We start from the raw sequence: 17,697 nt of genomic DNA, 5'->3' as shown, positions 1-17,697 counted from the left end.
ATGTGGCACTACCTCATAGGTTAGTTACTCTAGGGCTTGTGTCTGGTAGGGCAAATCCCCTCTGCATAACTTGCTTTGGACCTGAGGGGAATACAGATGTTCAGCAAGCCCATCATCTCTGGGTTGAGCTGTGATTGGTCTTAGTTTGTTGCCAAGTTTCCCTGGCTATCCATCTTACCTTCAGCAGACAGTCACATTGACCTATAGCCAAGGCATCTGGACCTGGTCTCACTAGTCCTACCTCAGGACAAACAACTCACTCAACATCTGTCTGCTTCCCCCTCCCTGCTTTGCCCAGCAACACTAGAAAGGCAGTTTAATGAGGAGGTACCCAACTACTTGTTCTTATTTTTCCAGAATTTCTAGACCATTATTGAGCTTTTTCTAGTCCAGATGGATTATAGAATCAACTTGTCAAACTCCATGAAAAATCCTATTAGGATTTTTTATTAAGATTGCATGGCATTTGCAATTTATGGATTAATTTATGGAGACTGACATCTTTCATCAGAGCCCTTTCTGCTACAGTGGGCTATACACATTTCTGAAAAATGTCCTGAAGATTTGTACACTAAAAATAATAGGGCTTACAAGAAAAAGAAAGGGGTATACCCCTCAAAATCTCTGTGGCTTTGAAGCCAAAACACTGACCCAGATAATGACAGTCCTAGTAGTAATCCTTGCCTGATTAGAGCCCATCGGCATTTGCACCCAGCATTGTAGTCAGTGGATCCTTTGTAGCCCTAAACTCTGCCTGGGCTCAGGTTCCTCCTTCCAGATGTAGGTTCTTGAGGGCATTTGCTTAAGATAAATAGCAGCTTTATCAAATTAAAATCTGATCCAGAGCCTAGTTGTCAGCAATCTTTTTTTGTTGTTGTTTTTATTTTTTAAATTTATTTATTTATTTTTGGCTGTGTTGGGTCTTCGTTGCTATGCGCGGGCTTTCTCTAAGTTGTGGTGAGCAGAGGCTACTCTTTGTTGTGGTACGTGGGCTTCTCATTGTTGTGAGTGGCTTCTCTTGTTGCAGAGCACAGGTTCTAGGCGCGCGGGCTTCAGTAGTTGTGGCGCGCGGGCTTCAGTAGTTGTGGCGCACGGGCTCAGTAGTTGTGGCTCGCGGGCTCTAGAGTGCAGGCTCAGTAGTTGTGGCACACGGGCTTAGTTGCTCCGTGGTATGTGGAATCTTCCCAGACCAAGGCTCAAACCTGTGTCCCCTGCATTGGCAGGCGGATTCTTAACCACTTCACCACCAGGAAGTCATTTGTTGTTTTTAAACACAGGGGAAAGTGTTTTCACAACGTCTTCAGCTGCACTCTCCACCATCCTCCTCTCCCAACAGAACTTAATTTTGTAGAAAACAAAGCCACCATTTACCCTTCCTCTGATGGGAGGCACTATTGCAGGATTTTTAGCTTTTGTGTGTAGGTCTTCATATATAGCTAAGGTTTTCTCTGAAATGTGAGAAAACTCACCACTGATTGGTTAAAAACAACGTGCCAGGGAAAATTGCTTTTGAACCAGTGCAACTTCTGGATGACATTGCTATCATTCTGCCATTTACCTTTGAGCAGCCACAAAACAGGCCATCTTGTCCTTCTATCTTCAAACATGGTCTGTCTATTTATTCAGGCTTTCTTGTATATCTCTTCTTCAGTTTATAACTAGGTATTTTATTTTATAGTTTGGTTCCTATTGAAAATGGCATCTTTTTATATATTATATTTTCCAATTGGCTGTTGCTAGTATGCAGGAAAATAGTTGATTTTTCTATATTGATCCTGTGTTGGATCGCCTTATATACTCTTATTAGTTCTGTTAGTTTTTCAGCTAATTGTCTTGGGCTCTTGAGGTAGGTGATCTGTGTCCCCTATCTTAGTTTGCTAGGGCTGCCATGACAAAATACCACAGACTAGTTGGCTTAAACAACAGAAATTAATTTTTTTCACAGTTCTAGAGGCTAGAAGTCCAAGATCAAAGTATTAGCAGGGTTGCTTTCTCCTGAGGCCTCTCCTTGGCTTGCAGATGACCTCCCTCTTGCTACCCTTTCACATGGTCATCCCCTGTGCACATGGGCCCCTGGTGTCACTCTCTATATCCTAATCTCTTCTTAAAAAGGCACCAGTCAGGTTGGCTTAGGGCCTACCCTAGTGGTCTCATTTTAACTTAATTACCTCTTTCAAAGCCTTATCTCCAAATACAGTCATATTCTGAAGTACCGGGGATTAGGAATTCAACATTTGAATTTCGGGGGGGGGGGGCACAATTAGCCCATAACACCCACTTTCTTTCTGGTATTCATACCTCTAGATTTTCCTAGTTTTATTACAGTGTTGAGTAGTAATGGTGATAGGGGGCATCCTTGTGTTGTTTCTGACTTTAAAGGTAATGCTGCTAGTGTTTGTCCACTCAGTATGTAGGGCTCTGTAGGTCTCTGTTAGACTACTCTCATGAAGTTCAGGGGAGTTTGAGAGGTTTTTGTTTGTTTTAAAATCCAGAGTGGGGCTTCCCTGGTGGCGCAGTGGTTGGGAGTCCGCCTGCCGATGCAGGGGATGCGGGTTCGTGCCCCGGTCCAGGAGAATCCCACATGCCACGGAGCGGCTGGGCCCGTGAGCCATGGCCGCTGAGCCTGCGCGTCCGGAGCCTGTGTTCCACAACGGGAGAGGCCACAACAGTGAGAGGCCCGTGTACCACAAAAAAAAAATAAATAAATAAATAAATAAATAAATAAATCCAGAGTGGAATTGGGTTTTATCAAATGATTTTGGGGCATCTTTTAATATAAACACATAGTTTTTCTGTTAATTTGCTAATGGTGATTTACATTAGTAGAATTACTGATTTTGAATTGATATTTTGTTCTTGAAATTAGCTGTATTTGGTTGTGGTGTTTAACATAGTTTGTCTAGTTTATTTGATGATCTACTAATTATCTCCAGTGTTTGGTGTTTGTTTACTGTTAATTTCTGGTTTTATTTTATTCCTCTTTCTTAATGTTCTTTGTACAACATCTTGAGTTGAAAGCTCTGTTCATTTATTTTCAGTCTGTTTTCCCTTTTGATAAAGGGTTAATTTTATTTTTTAAATTAACATTAAGTAAAATTGGCTTTGTTGGTATACACATGCTTAGATTCTTGTAACCACCACCACCACCACCACAATGAGTAGAACACAGAACCCCTCCAGAGTCCCTTATGTTACCCCTTAGTAGTCATGCCTCCCTCTACCCCTAACTCCTGGCAACCACCGTTCCCCATCACTGTGATTTTGCCTTTGCCAGAATGTCATATAAATGGAATTATACAGTATGTAATATTTTGAGACTGGTATCTTTTACTTCGCATAATGCCTTTAAGATTCTATCCATGTTGTTGTGTATCAATAGCTTGTTCTTTTTTGTTGAAGAATAGTTTTCCATTGTATGGATCTACCACAGTTTTGGGATTTTTTTGTTTTTTGTTTTTTTGCTTGCCATGTGTCATGTGGGATCTTAGTTCCCTGACCAGGGATTGAACCCATGCCTCCTGCAGTGGAAGCACAGAGTCCTAACCACTGGACTGCCAGGGAAGTCCCTCTACCACAGTTTCTTTATCCATTCATCCATTGAAGGACATTGGATTGTTTACAGCTTTGGGCGATTATGAATTGAGCTGCTGTGAATATTTGTATGCAGGCTTTTGTGTGAACATGAGTTTTTATTTCCCTAGGATAAATACCTAGGAATGGGATTCCTGAACAATGTGGGCAGTGGATGCTTTAACTTTATTGGAAACTGCCAAACTGTTTTCCAGTGATTGTGCCATTTTACATTCCCACCAGCAATGTGTGAGGGTTCTAATTGCTCTGCATACTCATCAGCACTTGGTATTGTCAGTATACTTATTTTAGTCATCCTAATAGGTGTGTAGCAATATCTCATTTAGTGGCTCATCTGATGGCTAATGATGTTGAACATCTTTTCATGTATTTATTTGCCAGTCATATACTCTTTTTTGAAATGTCTAGACAGACACTTTGAACAACTGCTGCCTTTTAAACAATTAGGTTGTTTCTTAACTGTTGAGCTTTGAAAGTTCTTTATATAGTCTGGTTTCAAGTCTCTTGTCAGATAAGTGATTTGCAAATATTTTCTCCCAGTCTGTGGCTTGTATTTCATTCTCTTAAGACTTTCTTTCTTAAAGTAAACACTTTCACTTTCTAGAAAGTCCAGTTTATCAATTTTATTTTTCATGGCTTATGCTTTTAGTGTCTTATTTAACAACTCTTTCTGTAAACTCAGGGCACAATTTTCTCCTTTTTTTTCACCTAAAAACTTTATGGTTTTAGGTTTTACATTTCTATCCATGTTCCATTTTGACTAAATTTTTACATAAGGTATGATGTTTAGGTTGAGGTTCTCCTTTTTTTTGGCATATGGATGTCCAATTGTTCCAACACCATTTCTTGAAAAGACTATTTTTTATTTTATTTTTCTATTGACTCGCATTTGTACCTTTGTCAAAAATCGAATGACCATATTTGTGTGGTTCTGTTTCTGAATTGTTCTTTTCCATTGATCTGCATGTCAGTCTCTTTTGTCAATACCTTACTATCTTGATTACTGAAGCTTTATTAATTCTTAAAATCAAGTAATATGATTTCTTCAATTTTGCCTTTCCATGTAAATTTTAGAATCAGTTTGTCTGAATCCACAACAATTTCTGCTAGGATTTTGGTTGGAATTGTGTTAAATATATAGATCAATTCAGAGAGAATTGTGATCTTTATTTTTTATCGAGGTGCAAGTCACATTACATATAATTAAACGTTTTAAAGTGTACAATTCAGTGGCATTTAGCACATTCACAATGTGGTGCAACCACCACCTCTGTTTCCAAGATATTTTCATGGCCCTAGAAAAATACCCGGGATCCATTAAGTAATTGTTCCCCATGTTCCCTCATCCCCTGGTAACCACTAATCTGCTTTTTGTCCATATGGATTTGCCTTTTTGGGATATGTCATATAAAGTAATCATATAGTTTGTGTCTGGCTTCTTTCACTTACCATGTTTTTAAGGTTCATCCAAGTTATAGGATGTATCAGTATTTTGTTCCTTTTTACGGTTGAGTTAGTATTCCACTGTATGGTTATACCACAGTTTGTTTATCCATTCATCTGCTGATAGGCATTTGGGTTATTTCCACCTTTTGGCTGTTATGAATAATGCTGCTGTAGACATTTTTGTGCATGTTTCTGTGTGGACACATGTTTTCATTTCTCTTGGGCATATACCTAAGAGTAGAATTGCTAGGTCATATGATAATTCTGTGTTTAACTCTTTGAGGGACCACCAAACTGTTTTACACAAGGACTGCAAGAGAATTGTCACCTTAGGTATATTGAATCTTCTAATCTCTGTACATGGTATGTTCCTCCATATTTACTCTTTTAAAAATTTCTTTCATCAGTGTCTCATAGTTTTCAGCATACAGGTCCTACACATGTTTTTTGTTGGATTTATCCCTGAGTTGCATATTTTTTGGAGATACTGTAAATGGTACCTTTCTTAACCTTTGATTTCCAACTGTTTATTGCTAGTATATATAAATATGATTGATTTTTGTGTGTTGACCTTGTATCCTGCAACCTTGGTAAACTCACTTATTAATTCTCGTAATGTTTTGTATATTCTTGGTATTTTTTTTGTCTAGATGATCATGATCATGTCATGTGCAAGTAGGTACAGTTTTATTCCTTTCTTTCCAATCTGTATGTCTTTTTTCCTTCTTGCCTTTTTGTTCTGGCTAGGATTTCAAGCACAATGTGGTGAGAGTGAACTAACACCTTTGCCTTGTTTCCAATCTAAGGGGGAAAGCATTTAGTCTTTTCATTATTGTGATATTATCTGTATAGGTTATCAAGTTAAGGAAGTTCACTTCTATTCCTATTTTGCTGAGAAGTTTTTTTTTTTTTTAATGAATGAATATTGAATTTTCCCAATGTTTTTATTCTACCAGTGGATATAATCATGTGGTTTTTTCCCTTTAGTCTGTTAATATGGTAGGTTACATTGACTGATTTTCAAATATCAAACCAGAATTGAAATCACAGGATAGACCTTAATTGCTCATGGTGTATTATTCTTTTTATATATTACTGTATTTGGTTTACTAGTATTTCACTGAGGATTTTTGTGTCTGTGTTCATGAGGGATATTGGTCTATAATTTTCTTTTCTTGTACTGTCTTTAGTTTTGGTATCAGGGCAATCAGTGCTGGCCTCAAAGAATGAGTTGGGAAATGTTCCCTTCTCTTCTGTTTTCTAGAAGAGATTATGTACAATTAATGGGGTTTTTTAAATGTTTGGTAGAATTTTTGAGTGAAACCACCTGGGCCTAGGGATTTCTTTTTCAGGCTTTAACTATGGATTTATTTTCTTTAGTACATATAGGATTATTCAGGTTTTCTATTTCGTCTTGGGTGAGTTTTGATAGTTCATGGTATTCAAGGAATTGGTCCGTTTTAGCTAAGTTGTAGAATTTATGAGCATAGAGTTGTTTGTAGTATTCCCCTATTATCCTTCTAATGTCTGTGAAGTCTTTAGTGACTTTTTTTATCTGATGTTATTTTATTTTTTTATTCTTTTTATTTTTATTCTTGATGTTAGTAATTTGTGTCTTTCTTTGTCATTCTTTCTGGCATCTTATCAATTTAATTGATCTTTTCAAAGGACAGTTTTTTTAAAATTAATTTTTATTGGAGTATAGTTGCTTTACAATGTTGTGTTAGTTTCTACTGTACAGCAAAATGAATCAGCCATACATATACACATATATCCCCTCCCTTTTGGACTTCCTTCCCATTCAGGTCACCACAGTGCATTAAGTAGAGTTCCCTGTGCTATACAGTATGTTTTCATTAGTTATCTATTTTATACATAGTATGAGTAGTGTATATGTGTCAATTCCAATCTCCCAATTCCTCCCACCCCCCCTCTTTCCCCATTGGTATCCATACATTTGTTCTCTACGTCTGTGTCTCTATTTCTGCTTCGCAAATAGGATCATTGATACCATTTTTCTAGATTCCACATATATGTGTTAATATACCATATTTGTTTTTCTCTTTCTGACTTACTTCACTTTGTATGACACTCTCTAGGTCTATCCATGTCTCTACAAATTACCCAATTTCGTTCCTCTTTATGGCTGAGTAATATTCCATTGTATATATGTACCACATCTTCTTCATCTGTTCCTCTGTTGATGGACATTTAGGTTGCTTCCAGAGACATGGTTACCTTTGATCATATTTAAGACAGTTGATTTAGAGTCTTTGTAGAGTAAGTCCAATGTCCAAGCTTCCTCATGGATAATTTTTATCAATATTTTTCCTGTAAATGGGACATAATTTCCTGTTTCTTTGCATGCCTTATAATTTTTGTTTGAAACCTAGACCTTTTGAATATTATAATGTGATAACTCTGGAAGTCATATCTTCCTTCTTCTCTAGAGATTGCTATTGTTGCTTATTGTGAGCTACAGTTATCTATTTATTTAATGACTTTCCAAATGATTTTTTGCAAATACTGTGTTCCTTGTTGTGTGTGGTCACTGAAGCATCTGTTCCATTGCCTCAGCAGTCAGCTGAGATTTCCTGACAGGATTTTCCTTAAATGCCTTAATTAAGAAGGCTTTTTCTTTGTTAAGCATCCCCTTTGTTGTTATAAGTTTTTGATTGGATTCCAGAGTCCCCAAAAAGTTGATTATTGTAGTTTTTGACAGCTTAATGGTTGCTTCAGTGGAGGGACAGATTCTTGGAGCTCCCAACTCCATCATTTTTGGAGGAGGCATCACTCCTCCCACCCTTATATTTTTAATATGTGTATTTTAACTTGTATTTTCTTTAAATGTCTAAAATTAATTATTATCTACATCTTATTCCATCTTGAATAAGACATGAACCTTAGAATGGAATTCCTTTTTTATGTTAATTTATACCTGTTACCTCTCAATCCTCAGAACTTTGCAAGGCAGGTTCATCTATTATTTCAATTTTATGGCTGAAGGTAGTGAGACTTACAGGAGTTCTCCTAGGCTACTAAGCTAGTGGGTCAGTCCAGGATTTCAAAGTAATCGTCTAATCCTGAGACTCAAGGTCTTTCTACCATACTACACTTCTTTCCTTTAGGTGGAAAAACCTTTCAAACCCAACAAAATAACATTGACAACCATTAGTCTAGTAGGGATGGAACCTTTCTCAAACAACTCTGTTACCAGTAGTCATTTCTTTCTAGGGACAATTAATAAATTCAAAAAAATTTTTTTAATGAGTCAGAGGTGTTTTACTTCTTTGCTCAAGGAGGAAGGCCTGAAAAATGGACTCATTTTCCTGAAGAGAGACCCTTCTGGAAGGAAGTGGGAGACTGGATTCCTCTGATGAAGTAGAATTCTAGAGAAGTTTGAAGCTGATCAGTAGGAGGAATGGGAGTAGTCATTAGGAGGAAATATTCACTCTCACTTTGCTTCTCTTTTAGGTTTAGCAGCAGCAGAGTTTGACCTCATCAGTAGGACCTTTCTAGACCATTTTCCTATTAAACTGTATAGGTGTTGCATGTGTATGATAAAACGGGATGTTTCTATGTATTTATATAGGTTGAGATACTTATATATGTGTGTTTTGTCATTCGCATCATTCAATTATAATAATCTTGTTCCCAATTCAGCCTAAGTGGTCTTTTTGTTCCCTTTGTGTGAATGTGTGAACCATTTCTTTTTCCATTAATTCAGCAAACACTTACTGAGCACCCACTCTTCATTATGTTCAGCTCCCTTAGTTTAAAATCAAATAATACATATCCTTGCCCTCACAGTAAATTGGGGGTGACATTTACTAATCATCTCTTAAATACTATATAACAACTCCAGTAGAGGTATGCACAGAATACTGTGGAGAGTTGAGGATGCATCTGAATGAGATTAAGAGATGAGGGAAGGCTTCTTTAGGATGTGAATCTAAAGCTGAATTTTGTATAGTCATTAACTCATGAAGTTACTCACTAAATGGATGTTGGGTGAGTGAAATCAGAGTTAGGTGATGCTGGGAGAAGGACATTTGCAGGAAGGGTACAAAAGTAGAAAGACATGAAAAGTATGTGGCATATTCAAGAATTCCTACAGTTGAGTATGGATTAAGTAAAGGGTCCACTTGTAGGGGGGTGGGAGGAGCTCAAGTAGGTATCATTCTGTCATCACCCTTTTGGATGAGATCTCATTTTACCCTGCTTTTCCCTCTCACTGCAGTTTACCCTTCCCTGGAGTCTGACGATGATGACCCTGCTTTGAAATCTCGACCCAAGAAAAAGAAGAATTCAGATGATGCTCCATGGAGTCCTAAAGGTGATCCAGTATTCTGTCCTTAAACTCTATGGGGGTGGTTGGGGGGAAAAATATGTCCCACTGGCTAGGTGGGACATTTAATATAGGAAGACACTCATTTCTTTATTCAGCAAACATTTGATGAGTGCCTGCTGTATGCCAGGTACCATGTTAGGTGCTGGTGCAAAAATGATCAATAAGACACAGAGTTCGTGCACTCAGGTCAGCAAAATCAGAGGTAATGGAGCATGTTGCTTTTGATATTACATGGCTTGAGATGAAAAGAGGAAGACCTTGAGCAGATTTCAGCAAGCAGTCTAAGCCTCCTGAGAACATTCTGCTACCATCATCCCAGCCCTTTGGTAATAATATTGTTGTCAAAGGAGGGAAAATCTGCTAACTGTTGAGCTCTACAAGGCCTAAGACCCCTTAGATTGTTACCTGTACTGGCTGAGAGGCCATCTCTGAGGAAGGAAGAAAGAATGAGTTTTGAGTTGAATATGGAATTTAGAGGGTAATAAAAGAATTTTATTCGTCTCACTGGCTGGGTGGTTTTTTCATTGGAGGGTATGTCAGTTAGCTTTTGCTGCTTATCAGACTATCCAAAACTTAGTGTCTTAGAACAACAGTTGATCATTTCTCATGATTCTGTAGGTTGGCTGAACTATTGTTCTAGTCTGGATCAGATTGCCTGGGGCTGGATGGTCTAGAAAGATCTCCTTCAGGTGTCCGGGACCTAATTTGGGGTGTCTGGGGCCTCTCTCCATGTGGCCTTTCACCCACCTGAAGGCCAGCCTAAGCTTTTTCACAAGGTAGCAGAAGGGTGTCCAGCAGCAAGAGAGGACAAGCCCAATATGCAAACACTTTTCAAGCCTCTGCTGTGTCATGTTTTCTATTGTCCCATTGCCAAAGCAAGTTACATGGCCAAGCCTTGATTCCAAAGTGGAGAAATAGATTCTATCTCCTGGGAGTGGGAACTGCAAAGTTTCCTATGCACACAAGGACATGTGAGCAAATTGAGAGCCATTACTGCAACAGTCTGCCACAGAGGGTGCTGGCATCGCAGTACCCCTGTGGTTCCCCAGGAAATAAAGGGTGTGCTGTCCCCACCTAGCCTTATTTGACCTTTCTGGTATTTGCTTGGGATTGGAGGAATGGGGTGGCAGGGCAGTCCTGGGAAGTGTTCTCTTAGTGAGTCAATCAGCAAATGTTTCTTTTTTCTTTCTTCAGGCCTATTTTCTGATTTTATTTTCTCCTATACTTTCTGGCTTTTTAGCATAAGAGGAAATTTGGAAAATAGAGGAAAGTGTAAGGAAGAAATCACCCATGATTCTGCCACCCAGAAGCAACCACTGTTAACGTTTTGATATATTTCCTTCTAGTCTTTTTTCCTATGCATTTTTCTTTTTCTGGTTGAAATCACAGTCATATATCCTACTTAAAATTTTTTTTTGCCTTTTAATCAAAATAATGTGTATATCTGGTAGCAAACCAAATAGTACAGAGAGGTTTAGGATGAAATGCAATGGTCTTCTGCCTCTGCTTTCCCTACTTCCAATCCCTTGCCTGAGAGGCAACCTTGTCATTTTCATTTTTCTGGTAGTTGCCTCCAAAACTCAAGATAATAGGGTTTATACCACCATTTCTTGATTTATTAACCTTTTTTTTGATTTTTTTAAATTGGAGTATAGTTGCTTTACAATATTGTGTTTATACCGTACAGCAAAGTGAATCAGCTATACATATATACATATATCCCCTCTTTTTTGGATTTCCTTCCCATTTAGGTCACCACAGAGCATTGAGTAGAGTTCCCTGTGCTATACAGTAGGTTTTCATTAATTATCTATTTTATACATAGAATCAATAGTGTATATATATCAATCCCAATCTCCCAATTCATCCCACCCCCCCACCCTTTCCCCCTTGATTTATTAACTTAACCTCTGTTTCTCCTCCCATCGGCTTTTGTCAGTCTCTCTTGATTACCCACTTTCTAAGATATGGACATTAGTGCTGCTATTCTTTCTTTCTTCCTCCAACTTTCTATAAGCTGTACTCTTTTGTTTATATTGTCAAGGTTGTTACCATTGACTTGTAATTAATACTCTATGTTGACGAGAGGTTGACTGTAAAAGTTGAAAACCAGTAAATATATCTGGCCTTTTAAATTAATATTATATCATAAGCATGTCCCTGTGCCGTTATTTATAAATAATATTTTAATGGCTACAAACTATTCTATCTCATGGATATACCTAATTTACCTAGCCTCTTTAATGTAGGGCATTTAGCTGATTGCCAAGTGTTTACAATTAGTGATAACATTTGGAGTGAACATTTTTGTATGTAAGTGTTTGTATCTCTATTTATATGCTTAGGATAGATTCCCATGAAACTCTCGAAGGGCCAAGGTATATAAGGATATCCAGTGAAAAGTCTCCCTCCCACCCCTGTTCCACAGCCTTCCAATTCCCCACCTGGAGTCAACCACTATTACCAGTTTTATGTATATCCTTTTAGATGTGGTTTATACATAGACAAGTAAATGCATGTATATATTTTCTTTCCCCCTCTTAACTCAGTTGGAGACATACATTATATATGTTATGTGCTTTACTTTTCTCACTTAACAATTACATGTTGGAGATTGTTTACACTCCCACAAACAATGCATGAGAATGCTTATTTCCCTACACTCTTGCCACTACAATTTGTTAATGTTGTGAATGTTTTAAAAGCTCTTGATATGTATTGCCAAATTGTTTTCCAGAAAGGTTTTACTAGTTTACGCTACCACCAGCCATGTGCGAGAGTACTTGTTTATGAATCCTCACAGGCATTGAGCATATAGTTAAGAATAGTCTTTGCCTATGAGTAATAGGAACCTCTCAGGCATCCTTAGTGAGTGCTTATCCCCTCAGGGTTGCAAGATGGCTGCTTTAAGTTCTACTTTTAAAAAAAAATATCTCTTTGGTTGAAATTGTGTCACATGGCCAAGATTATCTGCTAGAAAGGCCAGGAAGTGTAGTTTTTAGTTAGGTACATTGTTGTTCCACAGAATTATGTTTTTATTAGTAAGCAAGAAAGGGAGAATGATACTGGGTTGAAAACAAGCAGTCTGTATCATGGTATTTTTTGATCTTTGGTAATTCACAAGCAAACAACAGCATCTCACTGATTTAATTTGCATTTCTTTGATTAGACATTTCCTATATGTTTGTATTAGCATTAGAATTTCTTCTTTTGTAAATTTTATGTCTGACTTTTGCCCATTTATTCATGTAGGTCTTCAAGATTTTCATATGCCCTTTTTATATATAGTAAGAAATAGTGAAATATATATATATTTATGATATTTTTTCCTCATTCTACATAAAAAATATGAATATTTCTATATCAGAAGGTGATCTTATCCATTGTTTCCCTATTCAGAGAGCAGATAATTAACACTGCTGTATTTTTAACATAAATGTATGCACATATGCATGTATGTTTCTCTAAAAAGAAAGCTAATAACTTTTATCACATTTTCAAAGTAGATTCTTAACCCAAAAAAGATTGATTGAGGCATTCTACTAAAGATTTTCCCATTAAAATCAGGAATAAGACAAATAAATATACCCATCATCACTGCTGTTATTTAGCATTGCTCTAGAAGTTCTAGACAGCATAGTTAGGAATGAAGCAGAAATAAGAACTGTAATTATTAGAAATTAAGAGTCCAAATTATCATGATATGAGGCACCCTAAGGGTGGGAATCCTGATTATTTTTGTCCATCATTGTATCTGTAGCAACTTGCAGAGTGCCTGACACATGGGAGTTGTTTAATAAGTATTTGACAAGTGAAAGAAATGATATGATTGTTTAATTAGAAAATGTAAGGGAATCAACTAAAAAACTGTTAAAACTAATATGAGAATTCAATAAATTTGGTAATCACTGGATACAAACCACATATCTAAGAATCAAGAATTGCCATATATCAGTAATAACCATAATACACTGAGGGGGAAAAAAGATCCTATTGACAATAACAACAATTATATAAAATACCCAAGAATAATCTTAAGATATGTGTGAAACTTACATGAAGAAAACTTCAAAACATTACTGAGGAACATAAAAGAAGGCCTGAATAAATAGAGGCATGTGCCTGATTACGAAGACTGATTTTCCTAAAGGGTCATTTAATTAATGTATATGCTTAACACTATCCTAAATCAAAATCCTAGTGGAATTTTGTGGGGAACTCATTCTAAAATTAATTTAAAAGAGTAAGCAAGTATGATGAAAAAGAATTTAGCCTTGTAAGTTTTAAATATTACTATATTGCTATAATAATAATCAAATTAACATGGTTACAAGTACAAGAATAGTCAAATATTTTCCTTTATGTTTAAAAAATCCTTGTTATGAAAAATTTCAAATATATGCAAAATTAGAGAGGTTGGTATCATGAACACCCATATACTTATCACCCAGATTTAATAACTAACATTTTTACTATATTTGCTTCATCCTTTTTTTTTTCAAGGCATCTTAAGGGAAATTTCAGACATCATGACATTTCTGTTTCCTTGCTGATCTTCTATCTAATTGTCCTATCCATTAGAGAAAGTAGGGTATAGAAGTCTCCAACTAGTTGTTGAATTATCTGTTTCTCCCTTCAATTCAGTCAGTTTTTGCTTCATGTATTTTGGGCCTCTGTTGTTAGGTGAATATATGTTTATAGTTCTCATATCTTCTTGATAGACTGACCCTTTTATCATTATAAAATGTCCTTTGTTTCTAATAACAATTTTTGTCTTAGACAGTTAAGTCTATTTTATCTGATATTGGTATAGTCTTGAATCTGAAGTGTCTTAGAGACAGCATATAGTAAGATTATGATTTTTTATCCATTCTGCCAATCTCTGCCTTTTAATTGGAGAATTTAATTCATTTGTACTCAGTGTAATAACTGACAAAGTAGGGTTTATATTGTCAGTTTTTCTGTTTGTTTTCTCTATGTCTCATTTCTTTTTTGGTTCTCAGTTCTTCCATTACTGCCTTCTTTGTGTTTAAAAGCTATTTTCTAGTGTCCCATTTAAATTTGTTTCTTTTCCATATGTATTTGAGTTACTTTCTTAGTGATTGTTCTAGGGGTTAACATTAATATCTTAATTTATACCATTTGAATTCAGATTAATATCAACTTAACTTCAATAGTATACAAAGTCTTTGTTCCTATATATTTCCATTCCTTTTAACCTTTATGTTATTACTGTCACAAATTACATCTTTAAATTGTGTGCCCACGAGCATAGAGTTATAATTATTGCTTTATGCAGCTGTCTTTTTAATTAGGAGAAAAAAATGATGTACAACAAAAAAATGTTTATACTTCCTTTTATATTTACCTATATAGTTACCTTTACTAGTGCTTTTTTTTCATGTGGATTTGACTTTACAGTACAGTGGCCTTTCATTTTAACCTGAAGAGCTGCCTTTAGTATTTCTTATAGGGCAGGCGTACTAGCAGTGAACTGTCTGGGTTTTTTGTTTGTTTGTTTGTTTGTTTTTTGTGGCAATCCTGCACGTAGCTGGTCTATTGGTGCCATTTTTCCGACAGCATTTGCTTATTTACTGTCTGTGTCACATTTGTGTTTTTAAATTTTTGAATTTTATTGTATTTATTTTTTTATACAGCAGGTTCTTATTAGTCATCAATTTCATACACATCAGTGTATACATGTCAATTCCAATCGCCCAATTCATCACACCACTACCCCCACCCCCCCACCACTTTCCCAGCTTGGTGTCCATAGGATGTTCTCTACATCTGTGTCTCAATTTCTGCCCTGCAAACTGGTTCATCTGTACCATTTATCTAGGTTCCACATATATGCGTTAATATAGGATATTTGTTTTACTCTTTCTCACTTACTTCGCTCTGTATGACAGTCTCTAGATCCATCCACGTCTCAACAAATGACCCAATTTTGTTCCTTTTTATGGCTGAGTAATATTCCATTGTATATATGTACCACATCTTCTTTATCCATTTGTCTGTTGATGGGAATTTAGGTTGCTTCCATGACCTGGCTATTGTAAATAGTGCTGCAATGGACATTGGGGTGCATGTGTCTTTTTGAATTATGGGTTTCTCTGGGTATATGCCAAGTAGTGGGATTGCTGGATCATATGGTAATTCTATTTTTAGTTTTTTAAGGGACCTCCATTACTGCTCTCCATGGTGGCTGTATCAATTTACATTCCCACCAACAGTGCAAGAGGGTTCCCTTTGCTCCACACCCTCTCCAGCATTTGTTATTTGTAGATTTTCTGATGATGCCCATTCTAACTGGTGTGAGGTGATACCTCATTGTAGATTTGATTTGCATTTCTCTAATAATCAGTGATGTTGAGCAGCTTTTCATGTGCTTCTTGGCCATCTGTATGTCTTCTTTGGAGAAATGTCTATTTAGATCTTCTGCCCTTTTTGGATTGGGTTGTTTTTTTTAATATTGAGCTGCATGAGCTGTTTATGTATTTTGGAGATTAATCCTTTGTCCATTGGGATAAACCATTCTTGGTCACGGTGAATGATCCCCTTAATGTGTAGCTGAATGTGGTTTGCTAGTATTTTCTTGAAGATTTTTTTACATATGCTCTCAGGGATGTTGTTCTATAGTTTTCTGTCTTGTAGTGTCTTTTTGGGGCTGTGGTAACAAGGTAATGCTGGCCTTATAAAATAAGTTTGGAAGTATTACCTCCTTTTGAACTTTTGAAAGAATTTAAGAAGTTTATATCACCTCAAACCTTTTAGGATGGATATAACAAAAAAAATTATATGTGCTGGTAAGGATGTGGAAAAAATGGAACCCTCATATACTGTTAATGGGAATGTAAAATTGTACAGCCATTATAAAAAACAGTAGGGAGGGTCCTCAAAAATTTAAAAATAGAATTACCGTATGATCCAGCAATATCACTTCTGGATATATACCTAAGAGTATTGAAATCAGAATCTTGGGGAGATATCTGCACTCCCATGTTCATTAGAACATTATTTATTCATAATAGCCAAGATATGAAAACTTAAATGACTGTTAACAGATGAATGGGTAAAGAAATTGTGGTATACACATACAATGGAATATTATTAAGTCTTAAGAGATGGAAATCCTACCTTATGCAAAAACATGGATGGACCCAGAGGACATTATGCTAGGTGAAATAAGTCAGGCATAAAGAATAAATACAGCATGATTTCACTTATATGGTATATCAAATATAATCAGACTTCTAGAAACAGAGTAGAATGGTGGTTGCAGAGGTTTGGGGGAAAGGGAAATGCAGAGTTGCTATTCAGTAGATACAAAGTTTCAGTTACACAAGATGAAAAAGTTTGAGAGATCTGTTGTACAACGTTGTACCTAATAGTACTGTATTGTGTAATTAAAAAATTTATTGAGAGTACGTTTCACATTAAGTGTTCTTACTTACAATAAAATAAAAAGTGGCTGAGGCAGTTTCAAAGCTAAGGTTCTTGCAGTCTAAATTTAAGGCTCTTCTTGAATTGACTGTTACAATTCAATATATATTATGGATAAGTATATGTACTTAAATTATAACCTGAATTGTTGATGGTTGATTTAATCATACAACTCAGATCACATCATATTATCATGTTGTCTTTTATTTTTTGAATTTTATTGTATTTATTTTTTTATACAGCAGGTTCTTATTAGTCATCAATTTCATACACATCAGTGTATACATGTCAATTCCAATCGCCCAATTCATCACACCACTACCCCCACCCCCCCACCACTTTCCCAGCTTGGTGTCCATAGGATGTTCTCTACATCTGTGTCTCAATTTCTGCCCTGCAAACTGGTTCATCTGTACCATTTATCTAGGTTCCACATATATGCGTTAATATAGGATATTTGTTTTACTCTTTCTCACTTACTTCGCTCTGTATGACAGTCTCTAGATCCATCCACGTCTCAACAAATGACCCAATTTTGTTCCTTTTTATGGCTGAGTAATATTCCATTGTATATATGTACCACTGTCTTTTCATCTTGTTTATGGTCTTCTTTGCTGTACAAAGGCTTTGAAATCTCATTAGATCCCATTTGTTTATTTTTGTTTTTATTTCCATTACTGTAGGAGGTGGATCAAAAAAGATCTTGCTGTGATTTATGTCAAAGAGTGTTCTTCCTATGTTTTCCTCTAAGAGTTTTATAGTGTCCAGTCTACATTTAGGTCTCAAATCCATTTTGAGTTTATTTTTGTGTATGGTGTTAGGGAGTGTTCTAATTTCATTCTTTTACATGTAGCTGTCCAGTT

The 17,697-nt window shown here is 36.3% G+C and overlaps 1 protein-coding gene across 4 annotated transcripts in view; it reads left to right on the top strand.

Moving 5' to 3' along the window:
* The window catches only part of PHF8 (PHD finger protein 8), a 103,657-nt gene that overhangs the window by 59,595 nt on the left and 26,365 nt on the right, over positions 1 to 17,697 (top strand). For all 4 annotated transcript variants that reach the window (XM_028482543.2, XM_007118894.3, XM_007118893.3 and 1 more), the window contains one exon: positions 9,278 to 9,373. In XM_028482543.2, the coding sequence (XP_028338344.1) occupies positions 9,278 to 9,373 (96 nt within the window). The remainder of the gene's footprint in view (positions 1 to 9,277; positions 9,374 to 17,697) is intronic.

This window comes from Physeter macrocephalus, chromosome 21, assembly GCF_002837175.3.
Source record: "Physeter macrocephalus isolate SW-GA chromosome 21, ASM283717v5, whole genome shotgun sequence".
NCBI lineage: Eukaryota > Metazoa > Chordata > Mammalia > Artiodactyla > Physeteridae > Physeter > Physeter macrocephalus.
The sequence above is the reverse complement of the archived record's forward strand: the minus strand, read 5'-3'. Positions and strand labels throughout refer to the sequence as shown.